The sequence below is a fragment of the Pelodiscus sinensis genome, chromosome 15 (genome assembly GCF_052426305.1).
Source record: "Pelodiscus sinensis isolate ZL-2025 chromosome 15, ASM5242630v1, whole genome shotgun sequence".
Taxonomy (NCBI): domain Eukaryota; kingdom Metazoa; phylum Chordata; order Testudines; family Trionychidae; genus Pelodiscus; species Pelodiscus sinensis.
In genome coordinates this window covers 42906619-42928678 of record NC_143066.1, presented here as the reverse complement: position 1 = coordinate 42928678, position 22060 = coordinate 42906619, and the positions used below count along the sequence as shown (strand labels likewise).

Sequence of the window (22060 nt, the reverse complement as noted above, 5' to 3'; positions counted from 1 at the left end):
GGCACAGAAGCATGGGGGCTGTCTTTTCAGCCCACTAGAAGCTGTGCCTCTTTCTCATGGTTCTTGCGGTTATCATTGTTTTTACATAATATCCCAGAATATGGCCTAGTGTGGGAGAGGGGAGCCTAATGGGAAGGAGCATTCCAAATGCTGCATGCTGATTCCTTCCCTGGTTCGGTGCACCAGTGCTCATGGTGAAAGTTCCTTCTAAGCAAACATGCATTTGGGGTTGGCATAAGAGTGAGAGAGAGAACTCTGCATTTGCAATGATTAGTCATATCAGAGTTTTAATCAAGCAAATGAAGCTTCATCTTTCCTGTGAGCAAATGGGCTTTTTGTTAGGTCAGAAGATGAAGTCACCGAAGTGTCCCTGTTTTGTATATTAATGTATTTCTCCAGCAGCTATTTTAAAAAATCATTTTAGAATAGTCTGTTTCCTTACAATGGGTTGGAAGGGAGAGAACCACCAAACCCTGCCAACTGCACCAGGGAGGGTGGTCATGAATTAGTTGCTAGTGGCAATGAAAGGAATATAGTCCATCTCCCTGCAAAGGGCACAACACGTACTCCAGCTGAGCTTGATAACTGAATCCACAGAGAATGGCACTTCCAGCCCTCATTAGCAGCAGATTTTACTGCACAGGGGACTGTTGCCTGGCTTTATGGCTTGGCTCCTTTTTATGTTCTGAAATTTTGCATCACTATTATCCATCACAATGGAAGTCTAGACTATGCAACTATTACATTCAGATGGATGGTAAACTTACAATGGGTCACGTGCTCCCTTCAGTTTCACTTGGACAGCCCAGCATCATGATCATGCCCATATATAGTCTTGCTTTGGGATGTATACTTGAGCTGATCATTCGATGGATGCTCTTTATTAGGAATTTGTATTGGAAACAGCCACAAAACCATGGCTGCTGCAGCTACTTCATTTCTGATTCTTTGTTTAGATTTCTCGCTCCATTGGGCAGCTGAAAAAATTTAATTTCTTAACTCAGCTCTGCACTTTAAGCAGAAGATAATGAGAACATTCTCATGTTATGAAAAGCCTTCCTCTGTTGAAGGTCTGAACATTCTTTCACTAATCAAGAATACAGCATGCTGCTATTTTTATATTACATTACATTGAATAATGGCTTATGACCACCAAAAACTGACAGAGAAACTGACATCAAGAGATCGTACATAATGCCAGTATTTCACTGGAATAAACAGAACCTGTCCTGGTGTCAGAATACAAGCTTGAAATTTAACCTGTTCAAACTTGGGGAATTTAACTAAATCGGGTTCCTCCACATCCACCTAAAATCAAAACACACAATTTGTTTTCAGATTCAAAGATGGCTTGATTATTTAAAATTAGATTATCAATGTTTAGAGTGCAGGCAGTCATTTACCTGGCTGGTATTATGAAGAAGTTGGGTTTCATGTGGATATAGATTTTCTGATTCCTGTGGAGAACATAGCCAGATGTATTTTCTTCCAATTACCTGCAGGTAGAGGGATATACATTTCCAATCTGTCATTAATCTGCACAACCTGCTGAAATAGTGTTTAACTTCAATTAATTACTTGATCAGTCTAATGTTCTGTCCCTGTATCATGACAAGCACTTAACAGTAGAATACAACAGATTGCCAGATCCTGGGCAAAACATGATTTTTGCTACTAAGGAACAAATAATGTACTATATAATGAATAAAACAGATCACATTGGGTTGTAGCCTTTGTACCTGGCTTCATGCCACAGGTAAAAGAGGTGGGGTAAATTATGGGCTGTAAGCAGCATCTGGCCCATTAGCGCTTTTAATCAGGCCTGTGGGATTACTAGTCTGATGGCTCAGTGAGGCTAAGGCAGGCTCTCTTCCTGCTGGTCCCATGCTGCCCCTGGAAGTGGCTGTCATGTCCCTGCGGACACTGGGGTGGGGGAATCAGGAGGGGTTTCAGTGCAGGCACAGCCACGCCATAGCTCCCATTGGCTGGGAACTACGGCCAAGCGGAATTGTGGGAGTGGTGCCTGCGGATAGCAGCAGCACGCTGAGTTCATCTCCATCCCCCAGGAACCACGATGGGACAATCCAACTGCTTTTGGGAGCTATGTGGAGTCAGGGCAGGCAGGGACCCTGCCTTAGCCCCACTGCCCTGCCCCCTGGAGCTGCCTGAGAAGCAACACTTAGCTAGAGGCTGCATCCCAACTCAGTCCTACATTCATGGCCCGCCATGCAGTTCTACCCAGATGTGGCCCTTGAGCCAAAAAGTTTGCCGATCCCTGAGGTAAGATGTTCAGAATACTGGGGAGATGCTTGTAAAGAAGGTAAGGCAGCTCTTCTTGTATTCCTTTTTAATGATATGGCACCCAGGCTCCAAAGTGTTTTACATAGCTGGAAGGAAACTGCATTGAAAGGATGGTTAATAGAAAACGTTATTGAATTAGCTGTGCCTGCTGAGCTGAGTACTACTACATTCAAGAGGAGAAAAGGGAGTTTTCCAGGTAGCAGCAGGCTGGTATTGAGCTTGCTCATACTCTACAATGTCTAATTTTGCAGTCGCCATTAAATTACTTTTCTACATCATGATATTTAATTGGGAGAGAGACTGATCCACACTGCTCTGAGTTGCAGAGATGAGGTTAAAAATTAACTTGCAGACCAAATGAAAGTTTCTAGGCTATCAATCCTCTAAGGCACTTGTGCTCTGTTAGTAATAGATAACTGTCTCTATCATCAGCGATCCCTCATTGAAGAACGATTTCTACCACAGATTTACATATGAGTCCTGACATGACTCAGGAGTCTGATCCGGGAATCACAGATCCTCCCGTAGTAGGTACAGACGTTTTCTGGCAGGTCAACTGCATGCGGGAAAACTTCTTTCCTTCCTTCTCTCTCCAGCCTCGAGGGCAAGGTGCTTGTCTTCAAAGTGGGCCTCAGCCTGATGAGAGGATGTGGCACCATCACCACTGGCAGCTAGTCCTTCCCAGCTTGTGTCCACATCAGTTTTCTTGAGATATGTTTTCCATCTGTCTTTGTAGTGTTTCCTTCACCACCATGGGATCCTGGACCTGGTGAGCTGAGAGTAGAGGACTTGTTTTGGGAGGCAAGAGTCTGGCATCCACACACAACATCCAGACCAGAAGAGTTGGTGCTGGTGGTGGAGTAGCGATCTTTCCACTCGATGCAAAGTTCTTCCACAGGCATTGTTGGTGGCACCTCTCCTGACTTCTGAGGTCTTGATTCTGTTGATAGGTCACTCAGGTTTCACAGCCATAAAGGAGTTTAGGAATAATAGTTGCCTTAGAGAACTGGATCTCAGTGTCCTTCCATAGGTCATGATCCTTGAAGTTTCCCCAGGGAAGGCTTTGTGTACTGGACCCTGTGCTGGATCTCACTGTTGATTTTTGAATTTTGGGAGAATTTGCTGCCGAGGTAGCAGAAGTGCTCAACTGTCTCCAAAGTCTGACTCTCAATGGTGATTTGTGGTGGGTCATGTTCAAGGCTTGAGACAGGCTAACAGAACACTTTAGTCCTCTTGATATTCAGAGAGAGTCCTAGGCTTTGATGAAGGTCATTCTCAGTGTGTGCAAGGATGGCAGTCACCAGCATACTGAAGATCACTAATGGTTGATGTTAGGCTTGGAATGGAGATGTTGAAGACTAAAAAGCTGCCTATCCATTCTGTACTGACTATCTACTCCATTGGGAAGAAAGGCTTTAATGAGGACCAAAATTTGCTAACTAGATGGAGAACAGGGCTGGAGCAATAACTCAATCTTTCTTACCCCCAGTTTTGATAAAAAGGGTCCATCTCTAAAATTCTGAGGGGCAGCCAAATCTGGCCAGTATCTCCCACAGGACTTTGCAGCAGACAGAGTTGAAAGCTTTTGTCAAATTGATGAAGGCCATGTGCAGGTCTTGATTTTGCTCAGAAAACTTTTCCTGGATTTGGAGGGCAACAAATATGTTGGTTGAAACTGCACTGAGATTCCAGCAATATTTCCTCAGCAAAGGGCAGTAACTGGTTAAGAGGTTATGGATGAGAATTGTCTCTCTTGTAGATAGCAAGGCCCTGCCTTGATAATTTCCCATTCCAAACTATCAGATTGTTACAGTGTTGGCATTTCTCAAGTCTTCTGGAATCTTCTCACTACACCAGACTTGGAAGATTTACCCAGTGTTGCTTGGGTCCTTCAGGGCAGGGACTATGGGGAGTGCAGTTGGGAGGCTCAGGAGAGGGGGATGCAAGAGTCAGGGGTCATATGGTTGCTGCTTCCTCAGGCCAGCCTGACTGCTGGTTGTTCCCTGGGGCAGGCTGGGGCAGCTGGAGCCATGCTGTTCAACCGCCAACTGCTAGGCTGGTGGGGGCTGTGCTGCTTGGCCAGCAGCTGCTGTCCTGGACCTGGGTAGGGTGGCGGGGTCTGGGTGGCAGCTGCTCTGCAATTTTCTGGGGCGGGGAGCATGAACCTCTCTCCTGGACCAGCTGGCAGCTGCTCCACAACTCTCTGGGGCTATTGGGAAGATGGGGGCATGCTTGCTTGATGCCCCCGTGGTCATTGTGGAGTATATCACAGTCATCTCTTTCTGCTGGATGAAAAACAACCACATTCCATGCACATGTCCTTGCACAACCAAACTTGACCTTGCTTTAAGTTATGATAAGAGGACGCTGCCTACCGAATTTAGTGATTTTAACTCTTACCATTTAGTAGGAATTTTTGACAAACAAAGACTCGGACAGATAGATTCACCCACAAAACACTCTCAAATATTCCGTACATTTGAAGAAAAGTCTGTGGAGCTTCTTTACCAGTTCACCTCCAAATGTGTAAACTTTGCTGGTACTCCATCTAGTCTTGTTGCCTTATTCTTAGTTAGCATGATGGCTTGTATTACTGCTGCAAGGATGAAGGGAGGAGGTGGGGAGGATCAGCAAGAGAGTCTCATGTTGTTGAGATATGGATTCAATAGTGGATCAGACAATTGACTCATGGTTCAGGAGTGACTCAAAATGCTCCTGGCATTGATGGCTTTGCTGTTTTTAAAATATATTGACCCATCTTGGGCTGAGAGTGGAGGAGGATCTTGGGGGCATGGACTGTAAATGGCCTTATTGCTTCAAAAAAGCTCCTTGTGTCATGTTTATCAGCATCAATCTTCTTGGCCTTTTCTCATCACCACTTGTTTTATGTGGATTTCCCTTTGGATTTCAGCCTTAAGTTGCTTGTATGACTTTCTTCTCTTGCTGTGATAATTCGTTTTGCTGTATGCAATGAGCTTCTCTCTCTTCTGGTTGAGAAGGCCCTGAATTTCAGCATCACTCTTAAACCAATCTTGATGATGGCAGATGACAATCAATAGACTCAGCATATGTTGAGAGAATTGCAACCTTTAAACCCTTCCAGAAATGTTCATCATCATCAACAGCTGTAGGCATGGTGGCAAATGTCTCTTGGAGACACTGCTGACATTTCTCCTGAATCACTATATCATGAAGCGACTGAACAATGAATTTCTTTCATATTGATTTTGCCTACTTATGATGCTTGGAGGCAATCTGGAAATTCACAATGGACCTAGCAAGGCAATGCTCTATCCAACAGACAGTGGTTAATGCATTACCCTTGTGATATAGACTTCCTTCTGATCTCAAGTTCCAACAGTATCCTCCTCCTGAGCAAATGTGCAGAACATGGCCTGGTTATCTTTAGAGAAAGGGAGACATACAGGACCACCTGGAGACACCCTCTTTCCAGGGATTGGCACCTTCTTGACTATGTTATTGCCTCCACATATCATCATGGACAGTTTGGCCAGAGTGTTGGTATGATGATTCAGGACTTTCCAAAGGATCTGAAGTGATGGAGTGAGTGAGTGTCAGGTCTTCTCATTTACTGTATCTGTGTCGCACACGATGGGAACTTGTCTGGCATTCTCACTGATCAAGTGTTGATATCACACTCCCTTGGCTGGGATGCACCACCAATCTGCAGTGCCATTCCAAACCACTCATAGCCAGGCCTTGGGAAATACTGGGAAAAAGAAGTAGTTGAAGTAAACCTGGGGTTATGAGGCCACCTGCTGCCCACAATACATCACTTCCCATTCACAGACAGACTCTCTTCTCAAGGCTCAAATGGCACAAGGCTGGTTGGAGCAGGACAAGGCATCCAGATTCTCCTCATAACATGACTCTATGCAAGCCTTTCCTCCAGAAAGATCCCAGTATGCATCACAAAGGGCCATACATTAGAGAATTTTTCCTACCAAAATGCAATTACCTCTAGGCCAGCGGTTCCCAACCTTTTCCAGACGGGGTCCCATTTTGACAATTCAGTAAGATTTGGTGACCCAGGGCAATTCAAAAATGGGGGGAGGAGGGAGGGCAGAGCCACCTGGGGAGACACTTGGGGACCCTTTTGAAATGTAATGGCGACCCATAGATGGGAAACCCTGCTCTAGTGGAACATGACAGCTGTTTAACTGCATGGAAAATCTAAACAGCCATTTTTAGAAACGTGCTAAAGAACACTATCTCTCATTGAAATGGAACTGACTTAGATAAGTATGGCTCATACCCCTTCTCATTAATGAAGAGAAATATCCAGTGCCTCAGTTATCTGGAAGCCATAGCGTTATTTGTCTTTGTACACTGACTCAGATGTTGAAGAGGAGAAAAGAGCAACTCTGAGGTCTCCAGCTGGTCTCCAAACTCACAGGTAAACATTTTAAATTTGTAAACTCTGGGCACACAGTATGTCTTCACGTGTGTGTGTCATGCTCGTTCAGGACTGGAGACTCTGATGGCACATTAATAAACCTACGGGGAGAAGAACGCCCTTTACACACTGAATTTTCATGTAAGTACAAAGGGCTATTCCAGGGTGGGCAATATTTTGAGTGGGGGCCACTTCAGAAATTTTTGAAGTGGCCCCGGGCTGCCCCAGAAAGGGCAGGGCCTCAGGTAGAAGGGGCGGGGCCAGGACACTTCTGTGCTTTCCCACCCACAGACCCTGATTGGTCTGGGGGTGGGGGAGTGTGCAAAGTCTTTGTTCCTTCTCTCTCCCCTCCTGGAGAGAACAGCTGGCGGTTCCCCCTAGGTACCTGTGTCTCTGGCAGTGGGAGACTTCGCGTGCTGCCCCAGGTCAATCAGGGCCTGGAGAAGAGAAACACGTGAAGTCTCCCTCCGTGCCCCCCGCCCTGCAAGGAGCGCCATGCTTAGAGTCAACCGCCAGCTAAGCCCCTTGCAGGGTGGGAGGCGACTTCATGTGATCTTCCTATCCCCAAGCCCTGATTGGCCTGGGGGCGGGGGCATCGGCAGGGCCTTCACAGGCTGGATCAACTCGCTTGATGGGCCAGATCCGGCCTGCGGAGGCCCTTTTGCCAACCTGTGGACTATTTAATAAAATAATCAGGGCTGCTGGTTTTATTTGCACTATTGCTATAAATTAACTCAAAACTCTACCTCGTAGAGAGGATAAGGAAGCTCTTATGGATAATATCTCAGCTTGAGGGAATCTGATGAGTTCTTCCCAGCTCTGCCATGGAAAACTCACTTCCCCTCTATGTGTCTTAGTTCTTCACCTGTAAAATGGAGATAAATAATGCTTTCCTTCCTTGCAGGCCATTGACAGCATACTTTTATTCACAGCTGTCAGATGTTGAGATGCAAAGGTGGTGAACACAGAGACATAATAAGCTATTCACACATGCCACTTATCAATCAAACCTTTAGCTACCCTCATTTCTAGGACGTATGCACATTCTAGCTATACCGTTAGTTACACTTGCATTAAGCAGTCATTAGAAAAGTAGTGTACAGACCTGGACTAAGAAATTTTGCTGTGGATCTTGATGAAGAGGTGAGATTGTTCCCTCTGGACCAAACCAAGCATTAATGGTGATGTCATCTTCTTCTCCTTCCCCCAAGCTGCAGTAATCAGGGATGCAAATATCCTGTTTCAGTTCTGGGATCTACTTCCAATAACCAACAACATCACAAATAAAATTAATTTCACCCAATGAAATTAACAGGCAGCAGACTTAAAACAAACAAAGGGAAGTTTTTCTTCACACAATGCACAGCCAAGCTGTGAAGACAAGGACCTTAACAGGGTTCCAAAAAAGAGCTAGATAAGTTCATGGAGGTTGGGTCTATCAACAGCTGTTGTATTAGCCAATATGGGCAGGAATGGTGTTCCTAGCGTCTTTCAGAGGCTGGGAATAGGCAACACTGAACAGCTGTTCTTGCGCAAAAACTTGGAGTGTCTACACTGCATGTGTGTTCTTGCGCAAGTAAATTTACAGTAAAGCGTCAGAAAACAGGGCTTCTTGCACAAGAGTTATTTCTCTCCCCACAAGGAATAAGCCTTCTTGCGCAAGAGCTCTTCCACAAGAGGGCAGTGTGGACAGGCAACAGGGGTTTCTTGCGCAAGAAACCCCGATGGCTAAAATGGCCAGTAGAGCTTTCTTGTGCAAGAGAGCGTTCTCACTGCCATGGGCGCTCTTGCGCAAAGGCACATCTCTTCCACAAAAGCACATGGCAGTGTGGATGTGCTCGTGTGCAAAAATTTTTGCACAAGAACTCTTGCACAAAACAGTTCTTGTGCAAGAAGCCTGCAGTGTAGATGTAGCCCAAAGGTTTCGTTTTTCTTTCCACTTCCCTGCGGCATTTAGGACTTTTTTACTGATACTATTTGTTTTCCTTCTTCCCTTGTTCCCATCTCCTTCCTCTCCCATAACTGTCACAAGTATCTTTACTCATGGGCTGAGGCAGGGGTGGGCAAAAGGTTCACCGTGTGCCAGATCCAAGTGGATCCGGCCCGCAGAGGCCCTGCTGCTCTCCCGCCCCCAAGCCAATTAGGGCCTGGGGAGCGCCCGAAGCCTTCTCCCCTCTGCGGCTCCACTCGCAGGGCGGGAGCAGAGCGGAGAAGGCTTTGGGCACTCCTCTGCCCCAGGCTTTAACTGGCTGGGGGGAGCGCGGGAAGCACTTGGAAGCCAATCAGGGCCAGTGGGAGCTGCGTGAAGCTTCCTTCGCCCTGCCCTGGCACTTCAGAGTGCCACGTGCTCCTCACAGGACGGGAGGAGGCTTCCCGCGCTCCCAGGCCCTGACTGGCCTGAGGGTGGGGGAGGGTGCCAAGCCTCTTCCAGGGCATGGGTGCCTAGTGGGAAGGGGGGGCAGAGGGGCTCCTCCACCCCCAGACCAATCATAGTCTGGGGGTGGGTAACCCCACCCCTTCCGGGGCATCTGTAAACAGAAGTGGCCCCCAGGCAAAAATTATTGCCCACCCAAGGGCTGAGGCCTGCTCATGAATTATTTGCATTGTGACAGCATGCAAAGGCTGCACTCAATGAAGACACCACGCCGCTGAGCACTGTACAGACAATGTTCCTGGCCTGAGAGTTTACAATGTAAGTGGAGAAAGCATAAGGTGAAGGAAGCCAAAATCCAGAGGAAAGAGAGAAAACAGGGCAATGAGAATTCTAAGCATGAGTCAGTGTGGTAGTAATGCATGCATCTTAGCAGAGCAGCAGAAAGCTATTCAACTACAGACAAGGTCCAGAGAAGAGCAACAAAAGTGATTAAAGGTCTAGAAAACAAGATCTGAGGGCAGACTGAAAGAACGGGGTTTGTTTAGTCTGGAAAAGAGAAGGCAGAGGGGACATGATTACAGCTTTCAACTATCTAAAACGGTGTTACAGGGAAGAGCAAGAAAAATTATTTTCCTTAACCTCTCATGTTAGCTCAGGCAGCTTAACTTCTGTGCCAGGAAAGATAATGGAGCAAATAACTAAGGAATTTGCAAACATCTGGAAGATAATAAGGTGACAGGTAACAGCCAGCTTGGATTTGTAAAGAACAACTCATGTCAAACCAATCTGATAGTTTTCTTTGATAGGATAAGAAGTCTTGTGGATAAGGGGGAAGTGGTGGATGTTGTATACTGAAACTTTAGTAAAGTATTTGATATGGTCCTGCATGACTTTCTTATTAGTAAGCTAGGGAAATACAACCTAGATGGGGCTACTATAAGGTGGGTACATAATTGGCTGGAGAATCATTCTGAGAGTAGCTATTACTGGTTCACAGTCATGCTGGAAGGGCATAACAAGTGGGGTCCCACAAAGATCTGTTTTAGGACTTCTTCTGTTCAGTATCTTCATCAACAATTTAGATATTAGCATAGAGAGTGTGCTTATAAAGTTTGCAGATGATACCAAGCTGAGAGGCTGCAAGTACTTTGGAGGATAAGATCATAATTAAAAATGATCTGGACAAACTGGAGAAATTATCTGAAAGGCAGAGAGTGTCTTCACCAGCCATGCTATGGCTCTGCTGCACTGATGTAGTGCTTCTAGTGCAGACTAGCCATCACCAACATTGTTGATTCAATAAAAGATATTACCTTGTCTCTACAGCAAGCTAAAAAAACACTCATTTTTAGATTTACCTGATCAAAAAGCTGGTGTTGGGCAAGGTATCCAATGTTATTCTGGAATTACAGGAGAGAGAATAACGATTTATAGAATACATGTATGTAAGTTACTTAAGTGAAGTCAATTACTGGCATAATTTATTCCTAACTGCTAGAGCAGAGGTGGGCAATAATTTTTGCCTGGGGCCCACTTAAAAAATGAGTGAAGGGGTGGGGCCTAAATGGGAAGCAGTGGGGCAACCCACCCCCAGACCATGATTGGTCTGGGGATGGGGGAGCACCTTTGCCCCCCCTTCCCACTAGGCACCCGTGCCCTGGAAGAGGCTTGGCACACTCCCCCACCCTCAGGCCAAACAGAGCCTGGGGGCGGGTGAGCACAAGAAGCCTCGTCCCGCCCTGCGATGCACACGTGGCACTTTGAAATGCCATGGGCTCCTCACAGGGTGAAGGAAGCTTCATGCAATTCCCCCACCCCCTGGCCCTGATTGGCCTGGGGAGCACATGAAGCCTCCTCCACTCTCCCCCCCCCACCCTGTGAGCAGCGTGCGGCACTTCAAAGCACCACGTGCTCCTGGCAGGGCAGGAGGCAGCTTTGGGCGCTCCCCCGCCCCCAGACCCTAATTGGCCTGGGGCTGGCGGAGCAGCAGGGCCTCCGCAGGCCAGATCCACCTGCTTGGCCCTTTTGCCCACCCCTGCACTAGAGTCAACTAAATAATAATTGACTACTTTGGCTGGAGATACGATGTCACATGGTCCTTCCAGCTGAGAGACTTCTGGTCCAGATGCTTGTGCCACAGTACAGGGACATTTAGTATCTAAGCTATTGCCTCATTTCTTCATGTGCCTTGTGGGACTGCAGTGAAATTGGATCAGATCTCACAAAGCACCATAATCTTAGTAGAGGAACAGTGCTGATGACCAGTGTCCCGCTAACATTTTCTACCCTTGGGTGGGTTGCATTTTCTTTTGGGCAGGCTGACATTTCTTATTGGTGTAACACCAATATTGAGGTAGTATGTGGATGTGCACCACTAATACAAATGTGGAAAAATATATTAAGACAAGACATCCGTGTCTAGTTGCTGTGAGGTACCCTTAGTGACTACAAAGGTAGGGAATTAGCCTTCTTCCGCTTGAGGAAGAATAGAAGCCCCAGAACAAATGGCTTCAGGGTTTGTAGACAGATGCATGTTTCAAAGAGCTTGCAAATAAGGTTTAATTCTACAAAACTATAATTACACCTAGTATTTGCTACTTCTGACTCATAAGATCCAGAACTCTACCACATAACACAGAACCGGCCTTAAAGCAATAGAATTTACCAAGTATTAATTAGTAACGCAGGATTTTAAAAAATCATTAAGTTCAGTTTTAGATATCTGCAACACTCCAAAAAAATTCTGTGACAAGTATCTTCTTCTTTCTTATCTTAGGCCAGTAATACCTATGTAAACTTTGTTTGAAATGTAATCATGCAAATATCCTCCTAGACATCTCCCCAGTGCAGCCTGCTTTCCCCTCCTCCCTCCACCCCAGCCTAACAGACAGGACTGCAGCGAGTCAGGACACCCCAAACAAACTGCCTCCACCTCACTGCACCCATGCCAGCACCCACCAACCCCATGCAGTCAGCCCCTTACCTCCCCTTTCCCAGCCCAGGAGGGTTGAAGAGACTGCAGGGTTTCTGCCTCAGTCTCTCTCCAAGCCTCCTTCCCCTCTGACTTTCTCCCAAGCCAATTAATTAATTACTCCCTCCCCCCAGCCTTATCTCAGCTGCTTTTCTGCTCTGGGAGCTCTTCAGCAGCGTTTAGCTGCTGTTTACAGATGCCCTCCCCACCAGTCAGCTGAACTCCCTGCCTTCACGGGAGGGTAGCTTTGAACCTCTGAACAGGGCTCAGAAAATACTGTGTGGGCGCGTAGCCATGCATCTTAGAGGGAACTTTGGGGTGACTATAAGGTTTGGTGTAAGGCTCCTTGCCTGCACTAGACTGGGTCAAGCAAGTAGAATATAGTCGCCATCTGAGACAGAATGACTGTGTCAAAGATGGAAAGCAAAAAAGGGGGAAAAAATGGCAAGTGGTTTTCTATCATCTTTGTTCTACTTGTAACGGAAGCTTCAGAGATGGGACCCACGCAGGAACCATCTGAGGCCTCTCCAGTGCCACATCCTTATTGTCTGTAACGCCAATGAATATGGCCAAAGGAGGAGTTGTTTTCTGGTCACACTAGCACCCTCCAAGTTTCAGAAGTCACCCACAAGACTTATGGGAAGGAGGGGCAGCAACTATGCAAGTATGCGGCGAAGAGCACAAAGAACAGTTACAGGAGGAGTCTCCTGATGGAATTTGTGCAATGATCAAAACCAGCTGGCCTGTAAAATCCCCTCTATGGCCAGGGATTCACCCTTTAGACAGGCAAAGTTCTAGATTGTTCATTGATAGTCCAATTGACACTCTCAAACAGCTCAACAGGCAAGTAACAGACACGTTCCAGAAGAGGGGTGCTCTTAAGTCCCCAGCTCAGTGCCTAGGAAAGCTCTTAAATTCCAGTTGCTGCACATTAACGTCCAGAAAAAGAGAAAGCATTCACTGATGCAAACTGGCAACTTTCAATTCCTGAAAGTATTTCAGACATCATGATTCAGTCTTGTTTATAAAGCCCATACTCACTTTTTGCCTTGCGCCCTGTCACCTCTTTGCCCCTCCCCCCCGAAGCAGAAGCAGGGTCAAGGCTCCTGGAGGTGGGGATAAGGGGGAGGAGACTAAGGACACGGCTGGGAGCAGGGGCGGGACCTTGACCAGGCATGGGGCTGGCAGCCATGGCCAGCAGCTGGGGCTGGGCCCAGAAGCAGAGCTGGGTGGTGCTCTCTTCTTGCCCCTAGGGGGCTAGCTCAGACCTCAGCTGCCCCTGCATGAACATTCCTCTGTGCCTCCCTTGGGGGTGAGCCTTGCACTTTGGGACTATTCTGCAAGCAGCATTCTGTTCGAATATCCTTTGCAAATGGGTCTAGGGTGGAATTCCCCAGTCCAATCCCAGACTTTGTCTAGAGATAAAACAATGTGACTGTAACAGACCTTGGTAACAATATACTGGTCAATGAAGTCGTTGATAGTCATGAGTGTCTGAGACCATTCCTCATCAGTGTAGCGGGAACCCACTTCCACAGGGACTGTGCGGCAGCCGGCAATTTGGCGGAGATAATCCACACTGGAAGAAAGCAGGTTCCATTATTTTCAATCTTAGCTTTAATGTTTTCATTATTTTTCTTAGTTTTGATGTCAGATGGGAAATCCATTTTCTGAGGGGGTATTGTGAACAAAGAACTTTAGTATCACAGAGCAGCTGCTTTTTTCCTTTGAATCTGAAGCATTTCAGTCGGGCATATACCTGATGACATGTAAACATTTCCCAAAACACCCCTTTTCCAGATAGAGTATCCCTAAGAGGAGAGGTGAAAGCTGCATTGCTTGGAACATTGTTGTTCGTTATTTTCTATTTACACAGCACCTGAAGTCTAGTAAGCAATTTACAAGACTAATATACGGAGAAGGCCTCGGCTCTCAAAACCAGCCAACCAGAGACACCAAGGATGCAGGCAGCAAAGGAATAAGAAGTGAGGTTTGTAAACATCTTAATGCCACAATTTTTCTTCAATTAAAAAAAAAAACCCTTTGCTTCCTATTTGAACACATCTTTGAGGAGAGAACACCAGTTAAAAGAGTACAGAGTGAATAACGAACCATAATTTATTCAGTGGAAGTAGCTTCTGTTTATGCTTGTGGAATATCAGCAAGCAGACAAAGGTTTCCTCAAATTCATTTGAGAGTTGTGTTTATTTTTTTCTATAATCATGCTTTGGCAACAAATGTTCACTATATGCCATCTGAAATTTTAGGTGCATTGCTCAGTTGAATGTTCAAGTAAGTCACAAGCTCAACCTGGAAGCATTTCCAGTGTTAATATTTATGCTTGTGAAAGAACGATTTCATTTCCAATAATTCTTGTACATGAAACTTTGAAATTCACTTTCACCAAGTATTTTTCGCTAAATCTTGATCATGTGAATGTTTACAGAAAGAAAAGATGTGGCTGAAGCAAGTTCAAATGAATAATCCTGAGAATCTTTGGCAGTATATGTCCAGCTTTGATGTACAGCACCAGAAAATGCACCAAAGAGGGTTTCCCTGTATAGGCCCCCCAAAAGACAGAGTGAACGACAGACCAGGTCTTTCCAACATCTAATTACCATTATTCTGTCATTAGCAAAGCAAAATCTATTTGGATGTAAGTTTCTAAGCTGGAGCTGTTACACCCAAGTACTGTTAGCAAAATATAATTATTCCAGAAGTAGAGCAAATTATTCAGCAAGATAATGTTCCTAGCAGGAATCATGGGAGCTGGCATTTCGTAATTTACAGAGGCATACGTTATCCTCAGCTTGAGTTAACTGGTGCAGGAAACAGGCTCATTTAATCAGGCCAAAGGATAAAGCTGTTTTTAAGCTCTTGCCCTCACCTCCATTTCTTCATACATGACCAGTGGTCAACAATTCCCTCCAGGACAACAGGCTTTTGTGGAGTCATGTGATTGTCTCTGAAATGCTCTAGAGAAGGGCAGTGAAGCAGTGGGATTATTTCTTCTGATTTTATCACTGGAACAGCAGGCTGGTCATTCCGGATTTTCTGTAACAGGGATTTAACAACATAAAGTAATCTGCTTGCTATGGCAGCAGAAAACATGTATGTTAAAAACAGCATTAGTCTCTCCCAGCTGAAATCACTGGAACTGAAGATGTAACAAACAAGGAAAGCTACAGTTGAGCTGAATGGGGATAAAATCCTCAGAACACCTCCAAAGCACAAAAACTTCCCAAAATACCCAGGAGTGGAAAGTAAACTCCTTTTATAGCCTAAGCACCTATGGCTGGAGGAGCCAGAAATTTAGCTTCTCTCAGGGCAGAAGGGCCCATAAGTATGGAGAAATGGTCTGAGGTAATAGGATGAAATTCAATAAGGATAAATGCAAAGTACTTCCCTTAGTCCTAGTCTAGACTACCGTATTTTCCGGCGTATAAGACGACTTTTGATGTTAAAAAACATCCCCCAAAAATCGGGGGTCGTCTTATACGCTGGGTATACAGGCGGCGGGGCAGCCCAGGCGCGCTGAGGCTGTCCCGCTGCCGGGGCGTCCTCAGAGGCTTTGCTCCCGGTGTCCCTGGTCTGCTGGAGACGGTCCCCAGCAGACCAGAGGCACCGGGAGCAAAGCCGAAGCAGCGGCGGGGTGCCGCGCTTCTGAGGCTTTGCTCTGGGAAAGCCTCAGAGGCGCGGGACCCCGCCGCTGCTTTGGCTTTGCTCCCGGTGCCTCTGGTCTGCTGGGGACCGTCTCCAGCAGACCAGGGACACCGGGAGCAAAGCCGGGGAGGCGGAGGGGTGCTGGGGTATAAGACGAAAACCTATCTTTTAACTAAAAAAATAGGGGGTCGTCTTATACGCCCAGTCGCCTTATACGCCGGAAAATACGGTAACTCCCGCCGTCGATCTAATCTAGCTGAAGTCGACATACCCCCAGTTAGTTATGTGCGGTAAGGTCAACAGGGGATACTAGGCATGTCCTGGAGGAATACCAGTGTCCAGGGGAGAGTGCTTGGGAAATTGATTTATTGCACCTAACGACATAATTTGATGGTCAGTGGATCAATTGCTGCACTGGCATAATGGAGATAAACCCTTAAGAAAAGCCAATCAGTTTCACAAATACAGAATGGGAAGTGACTGTCTAGGAAGGAGCTTCAGGGGATAGCTGAGTTAGTGTGTTACAGAAAAAAAACAACAAATGGTCTAGTAGCATTTTATAGACTAATAAAACCTGTATCTAGGGGTAATAGCGGACCATGAGCTAAATATGAATCAACTACATGACACTATTACAAACAAAAGTAAACATAATTCTGGGCTGTATTAGCAGGAGTGCAGGGAGGAATACATGAGAAGTCATACTTCCGCTCTACTCTGCACTGATTAGGCCTCAAACTGGAGTATTGTGTCCAGTTCTGGGCACCAGAAGGGATATAGACAAATCTATCAGAAGGGATATAGACAAATCAAAGTCCAGAGAAGAGCAACCAAAATTATTAAAGGTCTAAAAAACAAATTGAAGGAACTGGGCTTGTTTTGTCTAGGAATATGAAAGACTAGTCGACTAGTTGTTCCCCCCACCTTGCTTCCTCTATCAGAGAGAGGTGGTAGGGGGTGGAGTGGAGCAGGTGGGTCAAAGTAGCAGCCCCACATGGAGACTGGGGCCAGCCCCTGGGCTCCATGTGGTGCTGCCCCTTTGAAACACAGCATGCAGCCTGGGGTCAGCTGGGGACAAGAAGCAATGGGCTTAAACTGCAGCAAGGGAGGTTTAGGTTGGACATTAGGAAAAACTTCCTGCCTGTCAGGGTGGTTAAACACTGGAATAAATTGCCCAGGGAGGTTGTGAAATCTCCATCCCTGGAGATATTTAAGAGCAAGTCAGACAGACACTTGTCAGAGAGCATTAGATGGTGCTTGGTTCTGCCATGAGACTGGGGGCTGGACTTGATGACCTCTCAAGGTCTCTTCCAGTGCTATGGTTCTGTGATTTTCAGGCATACCAGTGAGTGTGGTGGGAAGTTGACTTCCCTTTTGTGTTGCTTGCCAAGCAAACAGTCCAAAGTGTGTCTCAGCTCCTTGCAGTCGGCAGAGATCAGTCCGCCAGCTGTCATCAATGCTACCCTCAGCACCAGGGCATGGAAGAGGAACAAGAGCAGAGAAGGAAGAGATTCAGCTGGTCACCAAAAATTAAAAAAAAAAAAAAAAAATGTAAAATGAGCAGGAAATCCCCAAGCTGCACTGAGAGCTCATGCAGGTTGCAGCCCTTACTGCACAGGTGGGAACCTTTTTTTGGTCAGTGGGTCATACACCAGTGAGAAGCAGAAAAAAACAAAACAAAAACACCTCACAGACCTGACTCCCAACTAGGGATGTTAAAGTGCATTTATGTTAGTAAATGTGTAACCGCTGAACTTTACAGCAGTTCCTCATTTACATGTGGGGGAGGCAGGCAGGACCCAGTGCTCATGTGAGCACCAGTTCTTAGCTATACCTCCCCTTCCCGTCCCCCCGCACTGCTTCCTCTAATTCAGATGGTGCTTGGTGGGGAGGCAGGCATCTCCTCAGGAACCGGTGCTTGCTGCTCCCTCCATCCCCATCCTGCCGCCTCTATGGGAGGTGTGCCATCGGGTTATTACAGCTTCAGCCCAATCCTCTATACCTTCTGCATCTACAATGATAACTGATGTTGAAAATGGTGACCCTGAGGCACTGCAACATCCTGAAGTGTCTTTCAAATCATTAAAGGGTGCATTCTCTTCAGTTTTAGTGTTAAATGTATTTTCAGTGATCTGGGTGCACCATGCGCTGTCCACAGTGATATGCAGGGCTCGACAAATCCATGTATCTACTTGCCCATGGTGAGTAGATTTCAGCCGGTCACCCCATTCACTGGCAGTGTGCACATGTGCGGTGCGGGGTTGCTGAGTGGATTTCGCCACGGTTTGTCGAGCCCTGGTGATATGCAATGCCCAGAGAGAACCTGCTGTATAGAAAACTTCATCAGTATACACCTAAGTGCTTCAAGAACCCATATCATAGATCTGTTTTCCAGATGAAGAAACCGAGGCACAGATGGTTATGCTACTTATTTATAGGGCCTGTGAGGATCAATTCCTTCATGGCTGCAAAAACTGAAATTCTTGAATGGAAGAGGCCACAAAAGTGTGACAGAGACCTCCTATTAATTGGGAAACCAGGGGATAAGAGACAAGTAAAAAGTAGATCTCAAAATAGGACAGAATAGCTACCTTTAGATCTACAAATAAACAGAGAAAACAGGATGAGAAATTCCATGTTAACAAAAGAGAAGGGCTGCAGAAAAGTATCTTCTGCCTTTGGAAAGCTCATCTCATTTGTGCTGCCTGAAATGTCCACTTCTACCCAAGAAAGAGAGGCCCAATTACGTGATTTACCTCTCAAGATGAGTGGCTCCTTAACCCAGCCTGAAATTTGGGGTGCAATAGTTTGCTAGGATCACTAGTTCCTATTCTCTCTGTAGAGAGCACAGTGGTGGACAAGAACATTGATCACCTTTCTGCGTGACTCCTGTGTGTCCTCTTCAGCAGACCTTTTCCCAAGTGTCAGATGCTTCTGTAGAACATTAATGACCTTAACCAGGATGTTATCCAGGATGGACGCTCCCATCAGCAGTCCCATGTCACAGACCCGAATTGTATCTGCAGTGGCATCTTGCTCATTGCACATACACAGCACTTTGAAAAGGCAGCCATAAGAATACACGCGTCGCCAGTCCTTGTCCACGTCTCTCCAAGTCCCAATATTAAGTTTTTCCCAAGTGTAATCTAGTATGATCTCACTGACTCGAAAGCAGGTTTCCCTTGTGCTTCCAGAGCAGAGACCTCCAGCTCCATAGAGGAGATCTCTAGCTTGCTGGAGCAATGAGATGACACTTTCCTCCACTCTCTCGCTGAAGTCCAACTTCAGGTCTTCCTTCGTGTTGGGCAGCAAGGCCCTGATGTCTGCCCACACGGCATTCTCTGCAGGGCCTTCATTTGCAGTGGGGCTGGCGCTCGTGGCTAGGCCACCAGGAGAGCTGGGTTGGGACATGAATCCCCCTAGGGCTGACCACTGCTTTTGGCCAGCTGGGATTAGAGGCTGGTTCCTTTGCCCTGCAGCTCCTATAAGCAAACACAAGTGTTACCAGAGCCAAAGGGGCCCAGAGTGGAACGCAGTCAGTGTCACACTGAGAATGTCCCAGCCCCATGCACCTCCTTGCCCCAAAAGCACCCCTCCTGGCCCCCTGCCTCCCTCCCAGCCCCCTCCTGGTCCCCTGCCTCCCTCCCACCCAGCGCCCCCCCCCCCCCCCTCCTGGCCCCCTGCCTCCCTCCCGCCCGCCCAGCCCCCTCCTGGCCCCCTGCCTCCCCCTCCCACCCAGCGCCCCCCCCTCCTGGCCCCCTGCCTCCCCCTCCCACCCAGCGCCCCCCCCCTCCTGGCCCCCTGCCCTCCCTCCCGCCCAGCCCCCTCCTGGCCCCCTGCCTCCCCCTCCCACCCAGCGCCCCCCCGGCGCCCCCCCTCCCTCCCACCCCCCCCGGGCCCCCTGCCCCCTCCCTCCCACCCAGCGCCCCCCCCCCTCCTGCCCCCCCGCCCCCCGCCCGCCCCCCGCCCCCCCGCCCGCCCAGCCCCCTCCTGGCCCCCCGCCTCCCTCCCACCCAGCCCCCCCCCCCTCCCCCCCCCTCCCGGCCCCCCCCGCCCCCGCCCTCCCGCCCAGCCCCCCCCCTCCCGGCCCCCCCCTCCCGCCCCCCTCCCGCCCAGCCCCCCCGCCCCCGCCCACCCAGCCCCCTCCCCCCCCCCCCCGCCCCCCCCTCCCGCCCGCCCAGCCCCCTCCCCCCCCGCCCAGCCCCCTCCTGGCCCCCCCGCCTCCCTCCCACCCAGCGCCCCCCCCCTCCCCCCGCCTCCCTGGCCCCCTGCCCCCTCCCTCCCACCCAGCCCCCTCCCCCTCCCGGCCCCCCGCCTCCCTCCCGCCCAGCGCCCCCCCCTCCCGGCCCCCCGCCTCCCTCCCGCCCAGCGCCCCCCCCCCTCCTGGCCCCCCCCTGCCTCCCTCCCGCCCAGCGCCCCCCCCTCCTGGCCCCCCGGCTCACGAGCTCAGCGCGGGCCCGCCCCTCCGCGCGCCGCCTGCAGGGCCCCGCCGCTCGCGAGTTCCGCATCCACTGGGCCTGCGCAGCCCCGCCCCCTGCCCCTGCCCCGCCCAGCTGGGGGCGGGGTGGGCGGAGCCGCTCGGTGAGGGGCTGGGCCGCGGGCCCGCGAGCTGGGCGCGGCGAAGGCAAATGGCGGCCGGGGCGGGAGCGAGCGGGCCGCGCGCTGGGGGAAGGCTCCGCCCATCGCCCCGCCCGCCCCCACGGGGGCGTGGCCTACACAGCCTCCTCCCACAGAGCGTTCCGCCGGTTAACGGCTGGGCTGTTCAGCGGTGACCCGATAGGCCGGGGGTCAGGACCGTGCACTCCCCCTGCGGCCCGTGCGGGGGGGCAGGGCTAGTGCCCGGGGCGGCTGAGCGCTGCCCCCCGCCCCCCCCTTCCCGCGCTGCAGCCTCTGCCCCCCTGAGCGATGCACATTGCCGACGAGCCACGGAACCGTCAGCTGCCCCCCCCCGGTCCCCTGCCGCCCTCCCGCCCAGCGCCCCCCCCTCCTGGTCCTGGCTCCCCCCCAGCAGCTTTGCCTGCAAGCAGCCCGCCTAGGAGTGCCTGAGCAAGGAGAGGGGGCACAGCGGGGGGGAGCCAGGAACTGAGTACTGGGAAGCTGGCACCAGCAGCTGCACCCCAGAGTCAGTGCCTGAGCAAGGAGAGGGGGCACAGCGGGGGGGGGGCAGGAGCTGAGTACTGGGAAGCTGGCACCAGCAGCTGCACCCCAGAGTCAGTGCCTGAGCAAGGAGAGGGGGCACAGCGGGGGGGAGCCAGGAACTGAGTACTGGGAAGCTGGCACCAGCAGCTGCACCCCAGAGTCAGTGCCTGGCAAGGAGAGGGGGCACAGCGGGGGGGAGCCAGGAACTGAGTACTGGGAAGCTGGCACCAGCAGCTGCACCCCAGAGTCAGTGCCTGAGCAAGGAGAGGGGGCACAGCGGGGGGGGGGGGCAGGAGCTGAGTACTGGGAAGCTGGCACCAGCAGCTGCACCCCAGAGTCAGTGCCTGAGCAAGGAGAGGGGGCACAGCGGGGGGGGGGGGCAGGAGCTGAGTACTGGGAAGCTGGCACCAGCAGCTGCACCCCAGAGTCAGTGCCTGAGCAAGGAGAGGGGGCACAGCGGGGGGGGGGCAGGAGCTGAGTACTGGGAAGCTGGCACCAGCAGCTGCACCCCAGAGTCAGTGCCTGGCAAGGAGAGGGGGCACAGCGGGGGGAGGGGGGGAGCCAGGAGTTGAGTACTGGGAAGCTGGCACCAGTAGCTGCACCCCAGAGTCAGTGCCTGAGCAAGGAGAGGGGGCACAGCGGGGGGGAGCCAGGAACTGAGTACTGGGAAGCTGGCACCAGCAGCTGCACCCCAGAGTCAGTGCCTGAGCAAGGAGAGGGGGCACAGCGGGGGGGGGGCAGGAGCTGAGTACTGGGAAGCTGGCACCAGCAGCTGCACCCCAGAGTCAGTGCCTGAGCAAGGAGAGGGGGCACAGCGGGGGGGAGCCAGGAACTGAGTACTGGGAAGCTGGCACCAGCAGCTGCACCCCAGAGTCAGTGCCTGAGCAAGGAGAGGGGGCACAGCGGGGGGGAGCCAGGAACTGAGTACTGGGAAGCTGGCACCAGCAGCTGCACCCCAGAGTCAGTGCCTGGCAAGGAGAGGGGCACAGCGGGGGGGGGGGGCAGGAGCTGAGTACTGGGAAGCTGGCACCAGTAGCTGCACCCCAGAGTCAGTGCCTGAGCAAGGAGAGGGGGCACAGCGGGGGGGGGGGGGGCAGGAGCTGAGTACTGGGAAGCTGGCACCAGTAGCTGCACCCCAGAGTCAGTGCCTGGCAAGGAGAGGGGGCACAGCGGGGGGGAGCCAGGAACTGAGTAC

At 50.1% G+C, this 22060-nt stretch overlaps 1 protein-coding gene across 5 annotated transcripts; it reads right to left on the bottom strand.

The window, feature by feature from the left end:
* Positions 1–969: 969 nt before the first annotated feature.
* Positions 970–20329, bottom strand: KDM8 (lysine demethylase 8 (putative)). Of its 5 annotated transcripts, none has more exons than XR_012896225.2 (9): positions 20169–20328; positions 18601–19208; positions 14951–15117; positions 13510–13642; positions 10451–10492; positions 7824–7973; positions 7465–7583; positions 1404–1496; positions 1264–1308 (listed from the first exon to the last, which is right to left on the bottom strand). XR_012896225.2 is itself a non-coding variant. In XM_075899954.2 (8 exons), exons 2-8 carry the CDS (start codon positions 19135–19137, stop codon positions 1144–1146), a joined length of 1287 nt encoding a protein of 428 aa, XP_075756069.1. In that variant the 5' UTR covers positions 19138–19208; positions 20169–20325; the 3' UTR covers positions 970–1143. The 5 variants fall into 5 exon arrangements, 3 of the variants coding, with proteins under 3 accessions (XP_075756069.1, XP_075756070.1, XP_006123337.1); XR_012896226.2 differs by lacking the exon at positions 1264–1308 and adding an exon at positions 6578–6819; XM_075899954.2 differs by lacking the exon at positions 7465–7583 and having other exon boundaries at positions 970–1308; positions 20169–20325.
* Between the last annotated feature and the right edge of the window lie 1731 nt (positions 20330–22060).

Bases quoted from the DNA above. Each gene is read 5' to 3' on its own strand.
- KDM8 (XM_075899954.2), bottom strand. From the start codon at position 19,137: ATGTCCCAACCCAGCTCTCCTGGTGGCCTAGCCACGAGCGCCAGCCCC. The intron at 7,974-10,450 runs GTAAATCTAAAA...TATTGGAAGTAG, and splicing joins AACACCAGCTTTTTGATCAG to ATCCCAGAACTGAAACAGGA. The intron at 1,497-7,823 runs GTCTGTACACTA...CTCTACCTGCAG, and splicing joins AGCAAAATTTCTTAGTCCAG to GTAATTGGAAGAAAATACAT.